A 24,937-nucleotide genomic window follows, 5' to 3' on the forward strand; every position below is an offset into this window, starting at 1 on the left:
TGACTTGATAATGGAGTATAAGATTATGAGATGAGATTATAGATGGAGTGGACATCCAGTGGCTTTTCCCAGGGTGGCAATGGCTGGTACCAGACAATATCCTTTTAAGATGATTGGAGGAAAATTTAGGGGAGATGTAAGAGGTAAGTGCTTGGAAACCACTGCTGGAACTAGTGCTAGAGCCAGATACATTCTATGTAGTGACTCTTACCCAGAGAGAAGAAACTTGAAAGAATATAATGTTGTGGCTTTAAAAGGTACTGGTGACACCTCACTTGGAGTATTGTGAGTAGATTGGGACCCCTTATCTAAGAAAGGATGTGCTGACATTGGAGAAGGTTTACAAAAATAATTCCAGGATAGAAGGTGTTTGAGTAGTGTTTGATGGCTCTGGCCCTATACTTACTGAAATTCAGAAGAATGAGGGGGGACCTCATTGAAATCTATCGAATGTTGATAGGCCTCGATAAGAGTGGATGTGGAGAGAATGTTTCCTATGGTGTGACAGTCTAAGACTGGAGGACACAGCCTCAGAATAGAGGGACGTCCATTTAGAATAAAGAAGAAGAAATTAGCCCTTAACTTGAGAGTGGAGCTATTGAGGCACTGTTTCCATAGCAAGCCATTCTTCTTTTGACGAGGTTGAGTTGCTAGCTCAACGCTCAACCAGACTTGGATTCGAACTCGGGAAACTTCGCTCCGGAGTCTGGCGCTGATATTATTGCGCCATCAATCGGGACCCATTTAGAATAAAGATGAGGAGGAATTTCTTTAGCCAGAGAGTGTTGAATCTGTGGATTTTGTTGCCACAGTTGGCTGTGGAGGCCACATCATTGGATATATTTAAGGCAGAGGTTGATAGATTCTTGATTAGTTGGGGAGAAGGCAGAAACGGGCTGAGAGGGGGGAAAGATTAGTCATGATGAAACGGCGGAGTGGGCTCGATGGGCCAAATATCCTAATTCTGCTCCTATATTTTATGGTCTTATAGACACACAAGATAGAGCACTGGAGTACGGGAGCTGGGACATTTAGGTAGCACTGGTGGAGGATCATGTGCTGTTCTAGTTAACCAGCTAAAAGAAAGACATCATTAAGTTGGTAGATGACATTTAAGACCTTAAGCAGAGTTAGACCATTCAGCCCATTTTCTCTGTTCTGATTCAAGTCATAGCTGATTATTTCCTCACTTTCATAGGATGCCCTCTGGTATTGGTGATTGCCACCCTGGGAAAAGTCTCAGACTGTCCACTCTATCTATGCCTCTTATGCACCTCTGTCAAGTTACCCCCTTCTGCTTCGCTCCAAAGAGAAAAGCCTTAGCTCGCTCAACCTTTCTTCATAAGACATGTTCCTTAATCCATCAGCGTCCTGATAAACCTCTGCACCCTCACTGTGCTGTATTGCTCCATGTTCTGCATTCAACCCCATTCTTCTGTCTTCTTCCCATAACCTCGGGTGCCCTTACTAATCAAGAACCTATGAACCTCTGCTTTAAATATACCCAGTGACCTGGCTTCCACAGCCGCCCACAGATTCACCACCCTCTGGCTAAAGAAATGCCTCCTCATTTCTGTTCTCAAGGGAGATCCATCTAATCTGAGACAGTGTCCTCTGGTCCTAGACTCTCCTACTATAGCAAACATCACTTACACTCTCGGCTTTTCAATTCTTGTTAGGTTTCAATGAGATTCCCCCATTTTTCTGAACTCCAACGAGTACAACCCCAGAGCCATCAAACACTAATACATCGAAGACACCAAAGACCCTGCAGATACTGGAAATGTTAAAACAACAAACATAAAAACTTGTCCTCCTTCCCCTGCCCCATCTTATTCTGGCTTCTGCCCTTTTCCTTTCTAGTCATGATGTAGGATGTCAGCCTCAAATGTTGACCATTTATTTCCCTCCACAAATTTGCATGTGTTGCTTCTAATATATTAATCCTTCCATTCTTGGGATCATTCTCTTAGACCCCCTCTGGAACCTTGCCTACGCCAGCACATCTTCCATTACCCCATTAGATGCGGGTCCAAAACTTTGCACAGTATCCAAAATGTGCCCTTACAAGGATATTCCTGGGATTTGGGGGGAGGGGTGTCTGAGTTATGGAGTGAAGTTGGCCAGGTTGGGACTTTATCCCCTGAAGTGAGAGTGACAGGGTGACCTTGTAGTCTTTCTCCCCCAGCGTCAGGGAATGAAAAACCAGAGGACATGGGTTTAACATGAGAGGGGGACTTTAAGGACAGTGATCCATAAATGGAACAAGCTGCCAGAGGAAGGCATTGAGGCACATACATTAGTAAGGTTTATAAAGTACCTTGGACAAGGAAGGTGTAGAGAAATACATGCCAAACGTGGGCAAATGGGGCAAGCATTGACGGGAATCTTCATCAACATGAACAACCTGCTTCTGTGCCAGCTGACTGCAACTGTGATATCTCTCTCTCTCTCTCTCTCTCTCTCTCTCTCTCTCTCTCTCTCTCTCTCTCCTCTCTCTCCTCTCTCTCCTCTCTCTCCTCTCTCTCCTCTCTCTCCTCTCTCTCCTCTCTCTCCTCTCTCTCCTCTCTCTCCTCTCTCTCCTCTCTCTCCTCTCTCTCTCCTCTCTCTCTCTCTCCTCTCTCTCCCCCTCTCTCTCTCTCTCCCCCCCCTCTCTCTCTCTCCCCCTCTCTCTCTCTCCCCCTCTCTCTCTCTCTCCCCCTCTCTCTCTCTCCCCTCTCTCTCTCTCCCCCTCTCTCTCTCTCCCCCTCCCTCTCTCTCCCCCTCTCTCACTCTCTCTCCCCTCTCTCTCTCTCTCCCCCTCTCTCTCCCCCTCCCTCCCTCCCTCTCTCTCTCTCCCCCTCTCCCCCCTCCCCCTCCCTCTCTTTCTCTCTCTCTCTCTCCCCCCTCCCTCTCTCTCTCTCCCCCTCCCTCTCTCTCTCTCTCCTCCTCCCTCCCTCCCTCTCTCTCTCTCTCTCTCTCCCTCCCTCCCCACACACCTTCCTCCAAATCCATATATCCTCATCAAACATGAGGATACGGCTAGCAGCCCCGTTCCGTAAAAACCCAAAACTATTGGAACACCAACAAGAGCTGCAAAGTCCTCATCCCTGAGAGAGGACAGACGCACCACGATGGTCTGCACCCGTGGACACAGGACACACGCAACTCTCAGTCACCTATGCCCCAACAGGGTCTGCCGCATCAAACGTGCACAATGTGTACTCTTTCCTTCACACCATTCCTAACTGCATCCTGTCTCTCGACACTCCCCACCATCGGCAAGTGTGTGCCCTATAACTTTTATACTGACATCCCACTAATCCTTGACGCTCCCCAGCAGAGGTGGGGGAGGGAGATGTGATATCTATCCCAGCATAGTTGGGGATGTGTGGCCTATCAGAGCGAGGTTGGGGCTAGCACGGTCTCTCTCCGGCAGACTTGATCGTGATCATCATGACTCCAGTATTTCTACTATGTTTTAATGTTTCTTAATCGTACATATGATTTTCTTGTGTTCCATCGCTGAGCAGCAGTGAACCATCTGATTGGCCAAACAGAGTTCTCTTTGGGAACTAGTTGACTTGATCAGCATTTCTGATCGCTGTTGTTCACGATTACACTTAATTAAAAAAATCCCAGTAGAGGCTGGGGATATATGCGTTCCAATAGGTTCTCATCCTGTTGATGTCAGAAGCTCAAGATGGGTGGGAGTGTCGTTCTGCATCCCCTGGTTGGACTGTGTTGACGTGTTCTCTCCCTTCTTTCCTTCCCTTCCACTACTCCCCCTCTTCCCTTCAACCACCCACACTTCAACCCCTACACCTCAAATCCCTACCCCTTGGCCATCTGCCATCCCCATTCCTCATATCTCACCCTCGTACCCATTCCGATCTGCAAACCCTCCTTCAACCTCCCTCCCCTTTCTCCCTCGCTCTCCCTCCCCCTTTCTCCCTCTCTCTCCCTCCCCCTTTCTCCCTCGCTCTCCCTCCCCCTCTCTCCCTCTCCCTCCCCTTTCTCCCTCGCTCTCCCTCCCCCTCTCTCTCCCTCCCCCTCTCTTCCTCTCTCTCCCTCCCTCCCCTCTCTCCCTCCCTCCCCTCTCTCTCCCTCCCTCCCCCTCGCTCTCCCTCTCCCTCCCCTTTCTCCCTCGCTCTCCCTCCCCCCTCTCCCTCTCTCTCCCTCCCTCCCCCTCTCTCCCTCTCTCTCCCTCCCTCTCTCTCCCTCCCTCCCCCTCGCTCTCCCTCTCCCTCCCCTTTCTCCCTCGCTCTCCCTCCCCCTCTCCCTCTCTCTCCCCCTCTCTCCCTCTCTCTCCCTCCCTCCCTCCCCTCTCTCCCTCCCTCCCCTCTCCCTCCCTCCCCCTCACTCTCCCTCTCCCTCCCCTTTCTCCCTCGCTCTCCCTCCCCCTCTCTCCCTCTCCCTCTCTCCCTCTCTCTCCCTCCCTCCCCTCTCTCTCCCTCCCTCCCCCTCGCTCTCCCTCTCCCTCGCTCTCCCTCCCTCGCTCTCCCTCTCCCTCGCTCTCCTCTCCCGCTCTCCCTCCCTCGCTCTCCCTCTCCCTCCCCTTTCTCCCTTGCTCTCCCTCCCCCCTCTCCCTCTCCCTCCCTCCCTCCCCTCTCCCTCCCCTCTCTCCCTCCCCCTCGCTCTCCCTCTCCCCTTTCTCACTCCCTCCCCTCTCTCCCTCGCTCTCCCTCCCCCTCTCGCTCTCCCTCCCTCCCCTCTCTCACTCTCCCTCTCTCCCCTCTCTCACTCTCCCTCCCCCTCTCTCGCTGTCCCTCTCCCTCCCCTCTCTCTCCCTCCCTCCCCTCTCTCTCCCTCCCTCCCTCCCCTCTCTCTCCCTCCCTCCCCTCTCTCGTCTCTCTCCCCCCCTCTCGTTGTCCCTCTCCCTCCCCTCTCTCGCTGTTCCTCTCCCTCCCGTCGCTCTCCCTCGTTCTCCCTTCCCTCTCGCTCTCTCTCTCACTTCCCCCCTCCCTCACCCTTGGGACGCTGACCATCTGCCCCCACCACCCTGCAGTCTTTCCTCTGCAACCCTGCCCCCCCCAGCCAGGGCTCGAACCGGTTGCTGTCGGAGCGACGCTCTGAGCAGAGGCGGCTGCTGACCGCCATCGGCGCTTCTGCTGTCCTGGACAGTGACCTGCTCAAGTTCAATCAGCTCAAGGTCAGCACGGGGTGGGGAAGAGGAGGGTGGAAATGGGAGGGGATGAGCGAGGTGGGGTGAGGTAGAGGCAAGCGGCAGTAAGGTGCACGGGGGCAGGAGGGAGATGGAGAGGTGGGGAGGAAGAGGGAGGGGCAAGTGGGGTGTGTGAGAGGGAAGAGATGGGGAGGTGAGGGTGGTCAGCAGAGGGTGGGGCACAGGGATGAGGAATTGGGAAGAGGAGATGTTGCGAGGAAAGGAGGGAGAGGGAGTGTGCAAGAGAACGAGAGGAAGGGGAAGGCGAGGGAGGGAGGGGACTGGATGCTAACAGGAACTGACTTCACACTGGGCTCCCCCTCCAGTTCCGGAAGAAGAAGCTGAGGTTCGGCCGGAGCCGCATACACGAATGGGGTCTGTTCGCAATGGAGCCCATTGCGGCTGATGAGATGGTCATCGAATACGTGGGACAGAACATCCGTCAGGTTGGGCTCTTCCTGTGTCTTGTGCGCGCTGGAAAGAGACCAATCATGAGAAAGAGTGTGCGTGAGAGACTGTGTGTGCGCGTGTGAGAGAGAGAGAAAAACTGATTGTGTTTGTGTGAGAGAGACTGAGACCATGCGCGAGAGGGACAGGAACAGAGACTGCGTGTGCGTGTGGTTCCTGCTGCCCACTCCCTCCCTCCCCCACCTGCCTCTTGGAGCTCTCTCTTCCATCTGCAACTTGTGCTCCCTGCCCCACCCTCGGCTTCTCTCACTGCCTCTCCCTCCCTCCCCCACCTGCCTCTTGGAGCTCTCTCTTCCATCTGCAACTTGTGCTCCCTGCCCCACCCTCGGCTTCTCTCACTGCCTCTCCCTCCCTCCCCCACCTGCCTCTCGGAGCTCTTTCTTCCATCTGCAACTTGTGCTCCCTGCCCCACCCTCCGCTTCTCTCACTGCCTCTCCCTCCCTGGCAGATGGTCGCTGACATGCGGGAGCGGAGGTACGAGGAAGAAGGGATCGGCAGCAGCTACCTGTTCCGAGTGGATCACGACACAATCATCGATGCCACCAAGTCCGGGAACCTTGCCCGTTTCATCAACCACTGTTGTACGGTGAGTTAGCTCGGTATGGAAGGAGTTTCACTCAGTGTCTGCCCCCATGAGTGTGTAATGGGACAGGGTGGAGGAAGCCTCACGCTGTGTCTGATCTGGGTATGCATGACGTGATGGTGTGGAGGGACTTTCCTCTGTGTAACACCCTGGGAGTGTATGACAGGACAGTGTAGAGCTTCAACCTGTGTCTGACACTGGGAGTGTGTGACGTGATGGTGTAGACAGATCCTCACCACATGTCTGACCCCAGGATGGTGTGGAGGGAGACTTAGTCAGTCTCTGATCCCAGGAGTGTGTGACAGGGCGGTGCAGAGGGAGCCTCTCGTTCCGTGTCTGCCCCAGGAGTGTGTGATGGGACAGGGTGGAGGGAGCCTCATCCTGTGTCTTACTACAGGAGTGTGTGACAGGGCGGTGCAGAGGGAGCCTCTCCTCGTGTCTGACCCCGGGAGTGTGTGATGGGACAGGGTGGAGGGAGCCTCATCCTGTGTCTGACCACTTTTATTTTAGAAACAAAATTCCTTTATTACAAATATTGGTGCTATATAATATATACAAAACAGTGACTAACACAATTACTTCACTACAAATAGACAATACACATTAAACCAAAATGTTCTCATCTCTATCAATGATGGGATTTCCACCCCGCGGAGCCGAACGGTCCCGGAACGCCTCTCAGGTCACCATGGACTGCATGTGTTCCTTTTCAATATTTACCCGAGCACGAACATACCCTCTAGTACGTAGAGGTAGTCTGCCCAGGCCTTACCCCAGGGCAGTGCAGAGGGAGCCTCTCCCTGTGTGGTGGGAGTTTTGCCCTGTGTCTGACAGTGTTTCCTTCCCCTCCAGCCGAACTGCTATGCCAAAGTCATTACACTGGAGGCGCAGAAGAAGATCGTCATCTACTCGAAGCAACCCATCAGTGTCAATGAGGAGATTACCTACGACTACAAGTTCCCCATCGAAGAGAACAAGATTGCCTGCCTGTGCGGGACGGAGAATTGTCGAGGCACTTTGAACTGAGGGAGCTGTTTGCTTGGGCTGAGTTTCTCTAACCCCACTTCCCCCCCCCAGCCCTTCTCTCGCTCCCCCCCCTTCCTCTCTCCCTCTCCCTTTCTCCCACCTCCCCTCTTCTCTCTCTCACCATCTCCCAGCCCTCCCTCTCCCCTGCATAAGGGACAGTACAGTATTTGGATCGTTTAATTTAAGTTTTAATTCTTTTTGCACTGATCGTTCAGAACAGAACGGCACCAGCCATACAGATCCAACCCTCCTGCTCCAAATGTGCATCTGATACTCCAAAGGCATTCCCTCCCTCTTCTTCTGACCACCCCCCTTTTCCCCCATCCCCTACGCCTCCTCCATCCCTTTCCCTCCCTCCCAACCTCGCATTCATCTGTTAGGGTCCTCTGTGACACTCTTAAAGGGGAAGGTATAGCATTTATTTTTGCCTGTATGGGTTGCAGCTAGTCCTACACATCACAGATAAGCATTAAATCTAACTGGAGACATTTGATGGCAGGGACAGCTCACAGGCCTGTGGGATCTTGCCATTCACAGGCGGCGGTGGCGTTGTGCTTGATGCTGCAGTGGGGAGATCATGTGTGTCTGTTCCCCTCCTCCAAGGACCGTGTATTTACCTCCAGCCTTGATCTCCTGATTTCAAACAGGTTGCCCCATCCCACCTCACCCTACCTACTGCCCTCCAGAGGGGGGTGGAGAAGGGCATGGGCAAAGAAGCCCCAGGACAGCTAACATTTACCCACTGGAGCTGCAACGTATGCTCATTGCGTGGGTGATCTTGGCGAGAATGGTGGCAAAAGCTGCAGTGGTCCCCATCAGCACTCGTTACCCTTTTAAGAAGATGGAGAATGTAGCCGTTTGAAGGAATGCTGCTGAGGGGAGGGATGCCTGCACTGCGTCGCGTCGGTCACCAGGTGGGGCTGCTGAGCCCGGCTGGCAACCGCTCCGCCGCGCCACCTCGTGTCCGAGTGGTGGAAGGGCAAGTGCTCAAAACATCCAATGGCCACGGCCGCTGGTCCCCTGACTCTCACCCGCCCTCATTACTAATCAGTGACTGCATCCTCTGTCTGCTGAACCATGCCTTCCACTCCTCTGTTTTCCCCGATGCAACCTCCACCTTCACCCCATCCCTCCACCAGATCTTCTGCCTCCCCTGTCTCATCCAACTCACTCTATCTCCTCCCCATCTTCTCATCTCCCTATCTTGTCTCCCACCCCCTTCGTCCCTCATTCTCTCACCTCCCTTCTTCTTCCTCCCACACCCTCTTGCCTTCATCCCTACCTGACCTCTCCCTCATCCCCTGCACCCACTTCCCCTCATCCCCTCTCTTTACCATCACCTACATCTCCTTGCCCGCACCCCTCTCCACCACTCCACCCACTTCCTTCCCCTCTCCCCCTCCACACACACTCCCAACTCGACCCCTCCTTCCCCATCACCCTTTTCACCCTTCTCCTCCCCCTCGACACCCCCATCCCATCTCATCACACTCCCTCCAACCCTCCTCATAAGACAAGGTATGCAGGAAGATTCACTCCAAACTCCAGTGCCTGCTTCTTGGCTCCAAATCTCTCCCACCCCAGTGCCAAGAAGCCTCTGTGCCTTTTCTCCAAATCCCCTTCCATTCAGTGGGGGGGGGGAACAGGGAGGGGAGGGGAGGGTGTACACTACCCACCACAATCCCAGTTTCTCTCCTCCATTCTGGGAGAGCGCATAGGCGGGGCTGCACAGCCAGATATTCAGGGAGGGCTTAGCCCAGAAACCCGCTGGTGGGGGGTGGGAAGGAGAGAGAGAGAGAGAAATTCTCCCTCTTCCTCCCTCTTCCTTTCTCTCTCCCTCTGTCTCTCTGCAGCAGTGAGGGCAAAATCAAAGCAACAAAAACACAGGATGTAAAATATTGTAGATGGGAACTCGGGGAAAACAACTAAACAGGGCTTTTAAATGCCAAGGTCGTTTCTTGTGGAAACGAGTTGTTTGTTATGTACATATTGAATTATCCATTCATTACTATGACTGTACATATGTGTGGGCCTTTCTTTTTTGGATTAAAAACAAAAATGTTGAATTTTTTTGAAGCTTTGCCAGCTCAAGAGTTGAAAAATAAAAGTTTGGAGGTATATTGGGTCCAAGTTCCCTCAGCCGGTCATCGCCGCCCATCCACAGGAGGGTGTGGCAGGAGCGAGCTTTCAGAGGTCTGAGGGTGTAGTGGAAAGGGCAGGAAGGGAGAGAGGCAGAGACAGGGAGGGGTGGAGGGGAGGGAGGGATGATGGAGATGGGGTGGGGTGATGGAGATGTGGAGGGGGTGAAAGGGTGGGGTGGAGGGGAGGGAGGGATGATGGAGATAGGGAGGGGTGATGGAGTGGAGGGGGTGAAAGGGTGGGGTGGAGGGGAGGGAGGGATGATGGAGATAGGGAGGGGTAATGGTGATGGAGACAGGTGGAGGGGAGGGAGGGGGTGCAGGGAGTGAGGGGTTAACAGATGGTGAAGAGGTGTGGGGGAGGGAATAAGATGATGGAGATGGGGGGCATAGGGGAGGGAGAGTGAGACAGAGGGGGGAGAGGTGTAGGGGAGGGATTGGGTGATGGAGGGGCAGGGAGGGTGGGGATCAGGGAAGGGATATAGGGATTGTGAGGGATTAACAGGTGGAGAGGTGTAGGGAGGGAGGATGGGGATCACGGAGGGGGAATGAGGTGTTAACGGAGAGGAGAAAGTTAGGGGAGTCTCACAGAACCACATCAGACCCTTTTGACAGTGTCCTTCCTATCTCGGATATCTCTCTATTCTGATCCCAGTATGCTGCCTTAACCTCTTTACCCTCAGAGGGAGACAATAGCTCTAAGCCTCTCAACACGTAGAAACAGCTGGAGGAACTCAGCAGGTCGGGCAGCATCCGTGGAAAGGAGCAGTTAGGAGGAGTGAATTTGAAAAGGGTGGCGGAAGAGGGGAGAGAGAAACAGCGAGTGAAAGGTGAAACTAGTGGGAGGGGCGAAGCAAGGAGCTGGGAAGTCGGTTGGTGAAAGAGGCAGAGGCCATGGGAGGCAGAAAGAGGAGGAGCGCCAGAGGGAGGCGATGGGCAGGAGAGGAAAGGTGAGAATTATGTGCTAGACGCGGAGGCTGGTGGGCGCATAATTCTCCGAAACTTCCGCCACCACCAAGCACATCTTTCCCTCCCGCCTGACACTTATCCTTGCAAGCGGAACAAGAGCCCCCACACCTACATCACTACCATCCGGGGTCCCAAAACAGTCCTTCCAGGTGTCCGGTGCTCCCGGTGCGGCCTCCTGCTTGTCGGTGAGACCCGACACCTACTCCCAGTGGCCACCCATTTTAATTCCACTTCCCATTCCCATTCCGTTTCAGCTACCACCTGGCGTCCCCCCCCCCCGCCCCCGTCCACCTTTAAATCTACCCCTCAGCTTTCTTTTCCAGTCCTGCCGAAGGGTTTCGGCTTGGAGCGTCGACTCTACTTTCTCCCAATAATGCTGCCTGGCCTGCCGAGTTCTCCAGCATTTTGTGTGTGTTGCAAAGCCCCAAAATCTGAAATCTACATTTCGTCAGCTGTGAGCACTTGCTGCCGCATTCAGCTCCTCCGTCCTTGTGTTTTCGTACATCGGCAAGTCTCCTGGCTTTGTTTCCTCTTCGGATGAATAGATTTTTGACAGCAAGTGTTCTGGACAAAATCTGAGATCTTTGGCTCAAACTGGAGGCAGTTTGTCTGTGGACGAGCCGGAGAGCGCTGCAGCGATGAGTGAAACACGGCCGAGGTTCCCTGCGGGTTCGGGGCTGTGTCAGAATGAGAGGTGCGAGCAGATGCCGTTCTGCAGCTGGACAAGACCCCGCGGTCAGAAAGATCCATTTTCAGCGAAAAGAACAAGGCTCTGTGACAGATGTGTTTTTTTTAAACTGTTAATCGGGTTGTTGGGGGATGCGGCGCGGCCCGAGGGGCCTACACACGCTCCAAGAAATGAAGCCCGACCCTACCCACCCTCTCTCCGTAACTCAGTCTCCCAAGTCCCGCCAGCTGATAAATCCTCCTCGTTGGTCGAGTTCGCCCGTGGGCGTTGCGTTCGTTCAGACCTGGGCAGTACTTAACCGAACAACCACAGCCGACCAACCCCGCCTGTCGGAAGCAGTTACATAACAACATTGAAAAGATACTTGGGCGGGGACATGGACAGGAAAGGTTGACACGGGAAACAGCCCAGACGGGGGTAAATGAAACTGTTTAGACCAGAATCTTATTCGGCATACAGATAGTACCCCGAGAGAGAGAGGGATTGAGAGACATCAGTCAGTGTACAGATCTCTCCTGAGAGAGAGGGACTGAGAGACACCGGTCAGTGTACAGATCTCCCCTGAGAGAGAGGAACTGAGAAACACCGGTCAGTGTACAGATCTCCCCCTGAGAGAGGAACTGAGAGACACCGGTCAGTGTACAGATCTCCCCCTGAGAGAGAGGGACTGAGAGACACCGGTCAGTGTACAGATCTCCCCTGAGAGAGAGGGTCTGAGAGACACCGGTCAGTGTACAGATCTCCCCTGAGAGAGAGGGACTGAGAGGCACCGGTCAGTGTACAGATCTGACCCTGAGAGAGAGGGACTGAGAGACACCGGTCAGTGTACAGATCTCCTCTGAGAGAGAGGGACTGAGAGGCACCGGTCAGTGTACAGATCTGACCCTGAGAGAGAGGGACTGAGAGACACCGGTCAGTGTACAGATCTCCTCTGAGAGAGAGGGACTGAGAGGCACCGGTCAGTGTACAGATCTCCCCCTGAGACAGAGGGACTGAGTGACACCGGTCAGTGTACAGATCTCCCCCTGAGAGAGAGGGTCTGAGAGACACCGGTCAGTGTACAGATCTCCCCTGAGAGAGAGGGTCTGAGAGACACCGGTCAGTGTACAGATCTCCCCTGAGAGAGAGAGAGGGACTGAGAGACACCGGTCAGTGTACAGATCTCCCTGAGAGAGAGGGACTGAGAGACACCGGTCAGTGTACAGATCTCCCCTGAGAGAGGAACTGAGAGACACCGGTCAGTGTACAGATCTCCCCCTGAGAGAGAGGGACTGAGAGACACCGGTCAGTGTACAGATCTCCCTGAGAGAGAGGGACTGAGAGACACCGGTCAGTGTACAGATCTCCCCTGAGAGAGAGGGACTGAGAGACACCGGTCAGTGTACAGATCTCCCCTGAGAGAGAGGGACTGAGAGACACCGGTCAGTGTACAGATCTCCCCCTGAGAGAGAGGGACTGAGAGACACCGGTCAGTGTACAGATCTCTCCTGAGTGAGAGAGGGACTGAGAGACACCGGTCAGTGTACAGATCTCCCCTGAGTGAGAGAGGGACTGAGAGACACCGGTCAGTGTACAATCTCCCCTGAGAGAGAGGGTCTGAGAGACACCGGTCAGTGTACAGATCTCCCCCTGAGAGAGGAACTGAGAGACACCGGTCAGTGTACAGATCTCCCCTGAGAGAGAGAGACTGAGAGACACCGGTCAGTGTACAGATCTCCCCTGAGAGAGGAACTGAGAGACACCGGTCAGTGTACAGATCTCCCCTGAGAGAGGAACTGAGAGACACCGGTCAGTGTACAGATCTCCCTTGAGAGAGAGAGACTGAGAGACACCGGTCAGTGTACAGATCTCCCCTGAGAGAGGAACTGAGAGACACCGGTCAGTGTACAGATCTCCCCTGAGTGAGAGGGACTGAGGGACACCGGTCAGTGTACAGATCTCCCCTGAGTGAGAGGGACTGAGGGACACCAGTCAGTGTACAGATCTCCCCTGAGAGAGAGGGACTGAGAGACACCGGTCTGTGTATAGATCTCCTCAGACGGATTCAGGATGCTTACTTTGTGGTTAGTGTATTGTTGTGACATTGAAAGAGGAACTCAGAGTGTGAAAGCATTCACACATGGCGACATTAATCCGCTGATCTAACAGTTTGTTTCACGCCCAAACGCTCATCCGCTGCAGTCACCGCCTGCCGGAAGTCGTGCGAGGAGTTGAGTCGGAGAGGGTCTGAGAGTAGAGGGTTTTGCACTCCAGTATCCACAGTTGGACAGACTTGGAATCACTGGCGAAGAGAGAAGCTGCTGGATGCCCGCCGTCTGTTCGCCAGATCCTCAGCACCTCGCACAGAAAACCACGGCGGTAAGTCTGACAGTTCAAACTGGAACAGGAAATGTTGGTTACAATCTGCAGCGGGAGGACAAGCACCTGTTTACTGTGTATCCATCTTTGCCGAGTTATCTGTGCGAGAGAGTCGGTGTACAGATCCCGCCCCGAGAAACACCGGTCAGTGAACAGATCACCCTGAGAGAGAGGGACTGAGAGACACCGGTCAGTGTTCAGATCTCACACTGAGAGAGAGGGACTGAGAGACACCGGTCAGTGTACAGATCTCCCCTGAGAGAGAGGGACTGAGAGACACCGGTCAGTGTTCAGATCTCACACTGAGAGAGAGGGACTGAGAGACACCGGTCAGTGTACAGATCTCCCCTGAGAGAGAGGGACTGAGAGACACCGGTCACTGTACAGATCTCCCCTGAGAGAGAGGGACTGAGAGACACCGGTCAGTGTAGAGATCTCTCCTGAGAGAGAGGGACTGAGAGACACCGGTCACTGTACAGATCTCCCCTGAGAGAGAGGGACTGAGAGACACCGGTCAGTGTAGAGATCTCCCCTGAGAGAGAGGGACTGAGAGACACCGGTCAGTGTACAGATCTCCCCTGAGAGAGAGGGACTGAGAGACACCGGTCACTGTACAGATCTCCCCTGAGAGAGAGGGACTGAGAGACACCGGTCAGTGTAGAGATCTCCCCTGAGAGAGAGGGTCTGAGAGACACCGGTCAGTGTACAGATCTCCCCTGAGAGAGAGGGACTGAGAGACACCGGTCAGTGTACAGATCTCCCCTGAGAGAGAAGGACTGAGAGACAACAGTCAGTGTACAGATCTCCCTCTGAGAGAGAGGGACTGAGAGACACCGGTCAGTGTACAGATCTCCCCCTGAGAGAGAGGGACTGAGAGACACCGGTCAGTGTACAGATCTCCCCTGAGAGAGAGGGACTGAGAGACACCGGTCAGTGTACAGATCTCCCCTGAGAGAGGGGGACTGAGAGACACGCGGTTGTGGGGAGAGAGCGGGGCAGTGGGATTATTTGTAGACTGTGAGAGAATTTTTTGGAGACTAATTTACAAGGCTTCCTCTGAGATCTGCAAAGTGAAGCTTTAGATTAAGGATTTCCAACCTGGGATCCACGGACCGTCGGCCAATGGCAGGGCTCCAGTGCTTTAGAGCATCACACTGTGAATACAGGCTCTTCGGCCCCAACAGTCCGGGCTGACCACAGCGGCCATTCAGCCAGTCCTCAGGCCTCTTAAATTTCCCCTATCACCCTAAACTTACGCCCCTGGTTTGTGACTCCCCAACCCTGGGAAAAGACAGTGTCTCTAAACTTGAACCTGCCATTCTCCTTTATTCTAGGGAATAAAGACGGTTTGTCTAACCATAATTTTGTAAACCTCTATCAATTCTCCTCTCAACCTGGTACACTCAAGGTGTCCGGCAGAAATGTTGTTGATCACCTTAGGAAGAATCTTCTCCTGGTGCATCACGGTCTGCTTTGTGTACAAGTTCCACAGACAGCTGTGGACACAGGTCAGCACATCAGGGAAACCAGCCTCCCCCCACTGACTGTCTGCACTTCCCGCTGCCCCAGGAAAGCAGCCAACAGGATAAGACCCCGCCCATCCCGGAGGAAGCAGGCAGTCTGCTGAAGGCCTTTCAAAGCCACAGACTATGGCATTAAGCAAGCGATTTGTATCTGGTAGGCAGATGGAATACAATGTAGAGAAGTGAATGTATGGTCCATTTTGATGAAGAGGAAAGGTGAAGACTACTTTCTAAATGGGGGGAACGTTAAGAATCAGAGGTGTAAAGGGACTTGGGGGTGCATGAAGGTGAATTTGCAGGTTGAGTTGGTGGTGAGGAAGGTAATTCATTTCGAGAGGACTCCAATAAACAAGCAAGGATGCGATGCTGACACTTGGACAGACCACACTCGGAGGAGTGTTTGCTGACTCTGGGCCTGTACTCTTCGGAATTTAGAAGAGTGAGGGGGCATTGCATTGAAATCTATCGAATATTGAAAAGCCCAGACTGAGGATGTTTCTTATAGTGGGAGAGTCTAGGAGCAGAGGGAAGAGCTCTGGGATTGTTCCTTTAAAACAGAGATGAGGAGGAATTTCTTTAGCCAGAAGGTGGTGAATCTGTGGAATTCATGGCCACAGGCAGCTGTGGAGGTGAAATATTGGGCATCTTTAAAGCGGAGGTAGATAGGTTCTTGATTAATCAAGAAGTGAAAGGTTACAGAGAGAAAACAAGAGGTAAGAGGGATAGTAAATCAGCCATGATGGAATGGCGGGGCAGGCTCGGTGGGCCTCGATAGTTCTTTCTACTATTATGTCCTGTGGTCTTATGGAATTCTTCTCCCCTCTTCGATTCGGGGGGGGGGGGTGGGAGAAGAGAAAATGTCTGAAATTCGGTACAGATGTTATTAGGAGTTTGCTACCAGACAGCCAACAGCAGTGATACTGCCGAGTGAAACAAAAAGACAGCGAACCACAGGAAGCTGGAAACTCTCAGTACATCACCATCTATTAGTTGGAGTTGATGTGTCCAACTTTTGCTGTTTTTTTAAAGGTAATTCTGCTGATTTTGCTAACTTCACGTAGGATAGGACTGGCAAACTGGGTAAATTCTATATTCTCTGTGTCACTGTCCCTGCTAATGTGAGGGATAACCAATCATTGCTGGTCCCTCTCAACACTTTCTTCTTCTCCCCCCCACAATGTTCCCCCTCTCCTCCATGTTCCCCTCTCCCCCCCACATTCTCCATCTCTCACCCCCATGTTCCCCGTCTCTCTCCCCCACGTTCCCCATCTCTCTCCCCCACGTTCCCCATCTCTCTCCCCCACATTCCCCTATCTCTTACCCCATCGTTTCCACATCTCTCACCCCCCACATTCCCCCATCTCTCACCCCCACATTTCCCCATCTCTCTTCCCCATGTTCCCCATCTCTCTCCCCCACATTTCCCCATCTCTCTTCCCCATGTTCCCCATCTCTCTCCCCCACATTCCCCCATCTCTCTCCCCCCACGTTCCCCATCTCTCCCCCATGTTCGCCCATGTTCCCCCCATATGCCCCCACATACCCCCCTCTCCCTCTTTCTTTCTTTCTTGCCCACCCACATTCGCTGTTTCTCTCCTCTCACCCTGCCTTCCCCCCCGTGTTCCACCATTCTCGCTCTCTCACACACCTCACTCAGGACCGGCATCTTGTTTCACTTTCTCCGATTCAGGAACAGCTTCTTCCCCTCTGAACCCATAAACACTGCCTCATTAGTCCCATTTGTTAAACAATTTTTAATTTGTAATTTAGACTAAATTTACATGTTGGCATGCAGAGCTGCCACAAGAACAACACAACTTCCACACCGTACTTCAGTGACAATAATCTGACGCTAATGTCTCTCTCTTTCCCCAACTCTGTGATTCTCTCCCTTGCTCAGTCCCCCTTCCTCTCTCCAGCCCACCACTCTCCCTCTCTCCAACATTGACAACTGCCACCAGCCCTGGATTTGGCGGGAGCCCCTGAGCGAACTGCCACGATGCCCAGGGAGAGGGGTCTGGTCTGCCTGGTGACCGGAGGCTGTGGGTTTCTGGGGAAGCATCTGGTGCGACTGCTGGCAGAGTGCGGCAAGGAGCTGAGGGAGATCAGGGTGCTGGACCTGGTGTTGGACAGGGAGCTGGAGACTCTGAGCACAGGTAGGGACTATCACAAAGCTGCGGACCAGGGCTCTGGGCAGCGGGAGGGGGAGACTGTTGGCTTGGAGCTTTGGGGAGAGATCATGACAGGGTATTAGTTTGGTGGCTGACACAGGATTGTGGAGTGTGGGGGGACAATGGGATTCGTTTGGGGACCGAGATGGGCTGCTGGGAGAAGAGTGGGGTCAGTGGGATTTGGGGTCGTAACAGGGTTTTGGAATTGAAATTCAATTTTAATTTACTGTCTCCCCTTTCCCATCCTCCCCCATTTGCTTAACCTACCTTTGCTCTCCTCCACTGTCCCTTCCTCTTCCACCCCCTCCTTCCCCCTCCCTGTCTCCTTCCCCGTCTACGTCTTTACCCCCTCCACATCTTCCTATCCCCGGCTGTCTCCCTCTCCTTCCTCCTCCCCCTCCTACTCGTTACTCTCCTGTAGCCTCTCTCAGGGTGTCTCTGATGCAGGGGGATATCACCTCCCGTGGGGTCATGGCCCACGCCGTCGAGGGGGCTGACTTGGTCTTCCACCTCGCCAGTGTCATCGACTTCCTGGGGCTCATCCCCGAGTCCCAAATCCTCTCCGTCAACGTACAAGGTAAGGCTGGGGAGGGGTGGTTGTCTGTCCCTCCACAATGTTCCCACCCGCCTTGACGTTCCCTCCGTCCTCGACACCCCTTCTGCATCCCTCCATCCCTCGGTGCTTCCTCTCCGATGAAGGGTCTCAGCCTGAGATGTCGACTGTTTACCCTTTTCCATAGGTGCTGCCTGGCATGCTGAGTTCCTCCAGCACTTTCTGTGTGTCTCTTCCTCCCTCCTCCACCCCTCCCATAGCACTTTTCCCTCCATCTCTGTCCTTGCTCCCCTGATACTTTGGCCTGAACGTCTGGGGCTTTGTGCAGCTCTGTCAGAGGAACCTCTACCAGGGAGTTAACCACCAGAGCATCATGGGCAGCTCCATCAGGGCCCAACTCTACCAGGGGACCATGGGCAGCTCCACCAGGTCTGCCAAAGGGCAGCTCCACCAGGGGACCATGGGCAGCTCCATCAGGGCCCAGCTCTACCAGGGGACCATGGGCAGCTCCATCAGGGCCCAGCTCTACCAGGGGACCATGAACAGCTCCATCAGGGCCCAGCTCTACCAGGGGACCATGAACTGCTCCATCAGGGCCCAGCTCCACCAGGGGATCATGGGCAGCTCCATCAGGGCCCAGCTCCGCCAGGGGGCAGCTCCACCAGGGGACCATGGGCAGCTCCATCAGGGCCCAGCTCTACCAGGGGACCATGGGCAGCTCTATCAGGGCCCAGCTCTACCAGGGGACCATGAACAGCTCCATCAGGGCCCAGCTCTACCAGGGGACCATGGGCATCAGGGCCCAGCTCTACCAGGGGACCATGGGCAGCTCTCAGGGCCCAGCTCTACCAGGGGACCATGAACTGCTCCATCAGGGCCCAGCTCCACCAGGGGACCATGGGCAGCTCTCCATCAGGGCCCAGCTCCGCCAGGGGGCAGCTCCACCAGGGGACCATGGGCAGCTCCATCAGGGCCCAGCTCTACCAGGGGACCATGGGCAGCTCTATCAGGGCCCAGCTCTACCAGGGGACCATGAACAGCTCCATCAGGGCCCAGCTCTACCAGGAGACCATGAACAGCTCCATCAGGGCCCAGCTCCACCAGGGGACCATGGGCAGCTCCATCAGGGCCCAGCTCCGCCAGGGGGCAGCTCCACCAGGGCCCAGCTCTGCCAGGGGACCATGAACAGCTCCGCCAGTGCTCAGCTTTGCCTGGCAGCTGTTTGTTCTTCACCGGGGGCTGGATGCTGCTCACCAAAAACTACCTCCGCCAGGGGCCCAAGAGAAGTTTCACCATGCTCTCTCAGCAATCCACTGGCAGACCCATCAGGGGGCCATGAAAGACTGGCAGAAAGTCATTGGCAGCACCAGCAGGGGCAGCTCTGCCAGAGGGCTGCAGGCAGCTTTGCAGGGTCCCAGTTCCATCATAACGCAGCTTCACCAGGCGGCCATGGGCTGTTGCCTGTTGGAAGGGAGGGAGAACGCCACAAGGGGGCCTTGGGCAGCTCCCACAAGGAGTGTGGCATCGAGGGGAGGCTGGAGAGACCGTGGCACCACCCTCGATAACTTTGTGTCCACAGGGACCCAGAGTGTGATTGATGCCTGCGTGCAGCACAATGTCCCGACCCTGGTCTACACCAGCAGCATGGAGGCAGTGGGACCCAACTCCAAGTGGCAGCCATTCCACAGGTGGGATGTCATGCCTGAGTCATCATCCTCCCCACCCCTCTTCCCACTCGCCTTCTCCCCCTTCCCTCCCACACTCTCCTCCTGCACCCTCTCACCTGCCACCCTGTTCCTTCCCTCTCCTTCTCCACTCCCTACCCCTCTCCCCTCCCCTCCCTCACCTGTGACCTGTTCCTTCCCTCTCACTTCCCCTCCCCTCCTTCACTTGCACCCTGTTCCTTCCCTCTCCACCTCCCCTCTCCCTGCCACCTTCCATCTCTAGGTCTCCCTCTCCTTCCCCCCTTCTCTGCCTTATATCCCTCCCTTCCCCCCCCCCCCATTCCCACTCTCTCCTTGTCCCCTCCCTCTCTCTCCCACTCACCCTCCCCGCAGTAGTCACTGTTGTGCCAATGTTTTCTCTCCCCCAGAGGGAATGAGGACACGGTTTACGAATTTGCCCCTGCTTCAGTCTACGCAAAGTCAAAATCCCAGGCTGAAGAGCTCATCCGCAGAGCAAACGGGATGAAGGTGAGTGTGGGGGGGGGGACAGGGGGGCAGGGAGCAGCTAAATGCTAAATCTTCACTGTTACAACAGCCCCTAATGGGGGAGACGCTCTCACCAACACTGGTAATAGAAAAGAGTCTCTCTTGGTAACAGGAGAGACCCTCTGTAACAGTGGTAATGGGAGAGAGACTCCCTCTGTAACAGGGGTAATGGGGGAGAGACTCTCTCTGTAACAGGGGTAATGGGAGAGAGAGAGACTCCCTCTGTAACTGGGGTAATGGGAGAGAGAGAGACCCTCTGTAACGGGGTAATGGGGGAGAGAGAGACCCTCTGTAACAGGGTTAATGGGGGAGGGAGAGACCCTCTGTAACAGGGATAATGGGGAGGGATAGAGAGACTCCCTCTGTAATGGGGGCAATAGGGGAGAGACTCCCTCTGTAACAGGGGCAATAGGGGGAGGGAGACCCTCTGTAACAGGGGTAATAGGGGAGAAAGGGACCCTCTGTCACAGGGCAATAGGGAGAGAACCTCTGTAACAGGGGTAATGGGGGAGAGAGTGAGACTCCCTCTGTAACAGGGGCAATGGGGAGAGAGAGACTCCCTCTGTAACGGGGTAATGGGAGAGAGACTCCCTCTGTAACAGGGGTAATGGGGGAGAGAGGGACTCCCTCTGTCACAGGGTAATGGGGGAGAGACTCCCTCTGTAATGGGGTAATAGGGGAGAGAGGGATTCCCTCTGTAACAGGGGTAATGGGGGAGAGACTCCCTCTGTAATGTGGGTATCTGTTGGGGAGCATCACCTTGTTTCGGTGAAGAGTCTTGACCTGAAACGTTGACCACCCATTTCTGTCCAGAGAAACTTCCCAACCTGCTGAGTTTGCCAACTCTTTGTGCGTTGGACAGACTCAGTTTGTGCTGTCTGGATCGGCGGAGGCTGAGGGAGACCCCAACAGAGAGGCATAGACAGACGGAATGTTTCTCCCCCCAGGGCCGAAATGTCTATTGCCAGAGAACATGCATGTAAGGTGGGGGGGGGGGGGGAGGCAAGTTTCTTCACCAAGAGCAGGGGGTGCCTGGAATGTGTGTCTGCGGTGGTGAAGACTGATGCGGCAGAAGCATTGGAGAATCTCTAAGACAGATACATGGATGTATCGGCACTGAAGGGATGTGGACAGAGAAGACTGGTTTAATTGGCTCCTGTCTTATATTGTTCTGTGGGCTAGCATACGTTCAGTGGGCCAAAGAATCTGTTTCCACACAGTCGCCATGTGCTACTGGGATGAGAGTGGGGGTGCGGTTGTAGTTTCTATCATATCGGCCACCTCGTTCTGACACCTCTCTCACCCCTCCTCTCACCCCCATTCCCTCCTCTCTCACCCCCATTCACTCCTCTCACCCCATTCACTCCTCTCCCACCCCTCCTCACCCCCATTCACTCCTCTCTCACCCCATTCACTCCTCTCTCACCCCTTCCTCTCACCCCATTCACTCCTCTCTCGCCCCTCCTCTCACCGTCGTTCACTCCTCTTGCCCCTCCCCTCACCCCCATTCACTCCTCTCTCACCCCCTCCTCTCACCCCCATTCACTCCTCTCTTGCCCCCTCCTCTCACCCCCATTCACTCCTCTCGCCCCTCCTCTCACCCCATTCTCTCCTCTCTCGCCCCTCCTCTTGCCCCCTCCTCTCACCCCCATTCACTCCTCTCTTGCCCCCTGTCTCACCCCCATTCACTCCTCTCTCGCCCCTCCTCTCACCCCCATTCCCTCCTCTCTCACCCCATTCACTCCTCTGTCACCTCTTTCTTCACCTCCCACCTTCCCCTCTTCCCCCTCTGCCCTCTTGTCCTTCCTCACCCTCTCCCTGCCCCAACGTCCCTTTTCCCTCCCCCCCAACACACAGACAGCATCCGGGAAGACCCTCTTCACCCTGGCTCTGCGTCCGCTCGGTTCCTACGGGGAAGGTTTTCCCCTGCTCTGCAACCTGGTCGAAAGAGCGTCCCGCTGCAGGGGGCACCTCTTCCGCTTCTCCTCCGCAGATGCCTGCCTGGGGCGCGTCTATGCGGGTGAGTCCGTGTTCCACGGTGGAGGGGGGAGAGTAGCTGACGGGTCTCGCTGGGGATTCTGGTGGATCAGGAAGGGGTATTGGGAGAGGAAGGGTTTAGCGGATCTCTCTGAGGGTGCAGGCAGAACACGAGGGCTAGTAGAGAGGGGGGGGGGCCAATTGGTCTTACTGGTGGCAGAGGTAAAACAGGAGGGTTAGTAGAGAGGGAGGGGCTGATGGGTCTCAGTTTGGGCACAGGTGAAATGGAAGGGGCTAGGTAGTTGCAGAGGGAGTGAGTGGTACACCTATAGTAGGAGGAGGGAGGCAGATCAGCCTCAGCACTCACCAGGGAGAATGGATAATGGGGAAGAAAGCGGCTGAATGGCCTGTCAGGACATCAGGGGAGGCGACCAGACCTCTCTGAACTGGGGAGCGTTCTAGCAGAACATCAGAGGGGCGGGAGGGCCTAATCAGTATACTAGTGGGATGGAAGTGGGGGAAGGACCAAAATCGCCTCTTAGGACATTGGGGTAGCAGGCATCACTGGGACCGAACTCCTGGCAGGTAGATCAGGAGTTTAGGAGTCCTCAGTGGGGCAGAATAGCGTCTTGCGAACTGACAGAACAGAAAAGGGATAGCAGGCATTGGGGGGGGGCATAACGGCATCTCTAATGGGGCAGGTCGGTGGTAGTGGTGGGGGAGGGGGTTGCGCGGATCCTCAGAACGGGAGAGCAGTGAAGGGACCCAATAGGCCGTGCGGTGGGATAGTGGGTGTCCGGCCGAGGGAGAGGGGGAGCTGAATGGCGTTGGAGTGATCAGCCGGGCTCTGACCCTTGTTCACGTCTCCAACCCTCCAGGAAACGTGGCCTGGATGCACCTGCTGGCTGCCCGCGCCCTGCGGGAGAAGCCCGGTCTGGTGGGCGGACAGGTCTACTATTGTTATGACGACTCTCCGGACAAGAGCTTCCTCGACTTCTACATGGAGTTCCTAGCGCCCTGCGGGGTGAAGTTGGTCGGCCGGCTGCGGCCCGTCCTCCCCTTCTTCCTGGTCTTCCTGCTGGCACTCCTGGTCGAGCTCGTCAGCTTCGCCCTCCGCCCCTTCTGCACCTTCGCCCCCGTACTCAACCGCTACACCTTGCTCATGTCCTGCTCAACCTTCACGGTCCGGACCAGCAAAGCCGCCCGTCACTTCGGCTACCGGCCGCTCTACACCTGGGAGCAGTCCCGGGCGCGAACCACACGCTGGCTGCAGAGCCTGGCCCGGCCGGGGTCTCCATGAGCTCTGATCCGCTCCATCTTTTACACTGGGCCAATCCACTCCACCGTTTGCATCACAATGATCCGTTTCACGTTTTACATCAAACCCTCAGTGCTGATGTGCTGCGCGTTTGACATCGGACTCGCTCTGCTTTAATCCGCTCTATGGTTAAAATCAGACTCTGACCCTCCCCTCTGCACATCTCCCTCTTTCCCTTGTCATCTCCGTGCTGCTCCGCTCCATGACTCTCTCTGCAAGCAACCGCTCCATACTTTACATTCCGTCTCTCCGTGCTGAGCCGCTCCGGGTTTTACCTCAGACTCTGCAAAGACGCGCTCCAAGTTTTATATTGGACTCGCTTTGCATAAACCCACTCCATGGTTTACATCAGACTCTCACCCTCCTCAGCTCCCTCGACCCTTCTTTCACTGTTTACCCCCCTCTCCCTCACCCATTTCCTTCATCCCATCCGCCTCCTACTTCCCCATCTCCCTCGCAACCCCCAATTTCCCTCACTGCTACCCCATCCCATACTCCCCTCTCTTCCTCGCCCTCTCCCCACCTCCCTGCCCCCTGCGGTGACTCATTGCTCAGCGCTGAGTTGATTTTGGATTCTGTGGTCTGGCTGGACTTTAATACAACGTAAAGGGCATTGTCCTCAACTCCGTGCGCATCGCGTCAATGACCTTCTGAGGCCGTCCCTTCCCTCTGCTTCTCCGTTCCCCTCCCCTCTCCCCTCCGTCCCTCCCTCCATCCCTCCTCTTCCCTCTCTCCCTCATTTCCCCTCCCTCTCGTTCCCTCCCTCCATCCCTTCCCCTCTCCTCTCCATACCTCTCTCCCTCCATCCATCCCTTCCTTCTATCCCTCCCTCCCACCCGTCTCCAGCTATTCTCCTCCATTTCCCCTCTCCCACTCCCATACATCTCCCACCGTATCTCCTCAATTCCCTCCGCATCCCGTGACCACAGCACATATTCATTCAGCCGAGTTCTGAATGAAGACCGGAAGAGATGATCAGTTGAAGTTGTGTACAGAGCACAGGCCGGGACTGGCCGCTCGGAGGGTCTGGCCCGGTCATCTCTGAGCCGCCGTGACCAACTCTTTCCACAACCCACGGCTGTGGCCAAATGGAACACGGTTCGGTTGATTGACGCTGGGTGTTTTCTGAGTCACAGCTCCCACAGCGGTGAGGTGAGAGTCTGGCATCTCTGTGCCCACAAACGTTCAGCCCACTCGTGTCCCAGCCAAGGGTGTGGCCCGCTGTAGATGTATATTGAATGAATGCCAAGGAAGTGCTTTTGCGTCGATATTGAACTGAACAGTGCCATTGTGACTTTTGAAATTGTATTGCATTATAAAAAAATGACATATACATGATTTTCGGAGACCCCAAACGAGGGGGCCTTCAGCGGACTGTGTGTTGTTACATTACATGTCTCTCTCCGGTGACTCGGTTCGAAGTCACAACAGTTCCCTCTCCCTCCCTCCCTCCGCCCTCTCCTTCCCTCCCACCCTTCCCCTTCTCTGTCCCTCCCACCCTCCCCTTTGCCATCCCTCCCTCCCCCCTCCTCCGTCCCACCCTCCGCCTCTCCGTCCCTCTCTCCCCCTCTCCGACCCACCCCACTGTCCTCCCTTCCCTTCTACTCACACCCCTTCCTTCATCCCTCTTCATCACATCCTCCCCTTCTGCTCTACATCCCTTCCTTTACCCTCCCCCTTTCTTCCATCCCTAATCTTCCCCACTCTCTCCTGCTCCTCGCCTCTCATCGCTATTTCCATTCTTGTCTCTCTTCCCACCTCTTTCATCCCTCCCTCACCGCTCCAGTTCTCCATACTAACCTCCCACCTTAC

The 24,937-nt window shown here is 55.0% G+C and overlaps 2 protein-coding genes across 5 annotated transcripts in view; both read left to right on the forward strand.

Moving 5' to 3' along the window:
- The window catches only part of LOC132382893 (histone-lysine N-methyltransferase SETD1A-like), a 34,543-nt gene extending 25,291 nt beyond the window's left edge, over positions 1-9,252 (forward strand). For all 4 annotated transcript variants that reach the window (XM_059953428.1, XM_059953429.1, XM_059953427.1 and 1 more), the window contains 4 exons: positions 4,988-5,131; positions 5,470-5,589; positions 6,060-6,197; positions 7,047-9,252. In XM_059953428.1, coding sequence (XP_059809411.1) covers positions 4,988-5,131; positions 5,470-5,589; positions 6,060-6,197; positions 7,047-7,220 — 576 coding nt within the window. In that variant the 3' untranslated portion in view covers positions 7,221-9,252. The remainder of the gene's footprint in view (positions 1-4,987; positions 5,132-5,469; positions 5,590-6,059; positions 6,198-7,046) is intronic.
- A 3,716-nt stretch (positions 9,253-12,968) lies between these two features.
- On the forward strand, positions 12,969-24,582 carry LOC132382895 (3 beta-hydroxysteroid dehydrogenase type 7-like). Its single transcript, XM_059953433.1, has 7 exons — positions 12,969-13,373; positions 16,797-17,052; positions 17,489-17,644; positions 19,200-19,308; positions 19,713-19,812; positions 21,688-21,850; positions 22,686-24,582. The coding sequence occupies exons 2-7, from the start codon at positions 16,896-16,898 to the stop codon at positions 23,105-23,107; spliced, it is 1,107 nt and encodes a 368-aa protein (XP_059809416.1). The 5' UTR covers positions 12,969-13,373; positions 16,797-16,895; the 3' UTR covers positions 23,108-24,582.
- Positions 24,583-24,937: the final 355 nt, after the last annotated feature.

The sequence above is a fragment of the Hypanus sabinus genome, chromosome 29 (assembly GCF_030144855.1).
Source record: "Hypanus sabinus isolate sHypSab1 chromosome 29, sHypSab1.hap1, whole genome shotgun sequence".
Classification (NCBI taxonomy): domain Eukaryota; kingdom Metazoa; phylum Chordata; class Chondrichthyes; order Myliobatiformes; family Dasyatidae; genus Hypanus; species Hypanus sabinus.

Coding starts and splice junctions, on each gene's coding strand:
- LOC132382895 (XM_059953433.1), top strand. CDS start 16,896: ATGCCCAGGGAGAGGGGTCTGGTCTGCCTGGTGACCGGAGGCTGTGGG. Junction 19,309..19,712: donor AAGTGGCAGCCATTCCACAG/GTGGGATGTCAT, acceptor TCTCTCCCCCAG/AGGGAATGAGGACACGGTTT. Junction 21,851..22,685: donor CCTGGGGCGCGTCTATGCGG/GTGAGTCCGTGT, acceptor CCAACCCTCCAG/GAAACGTGGCCTGGATGCAC.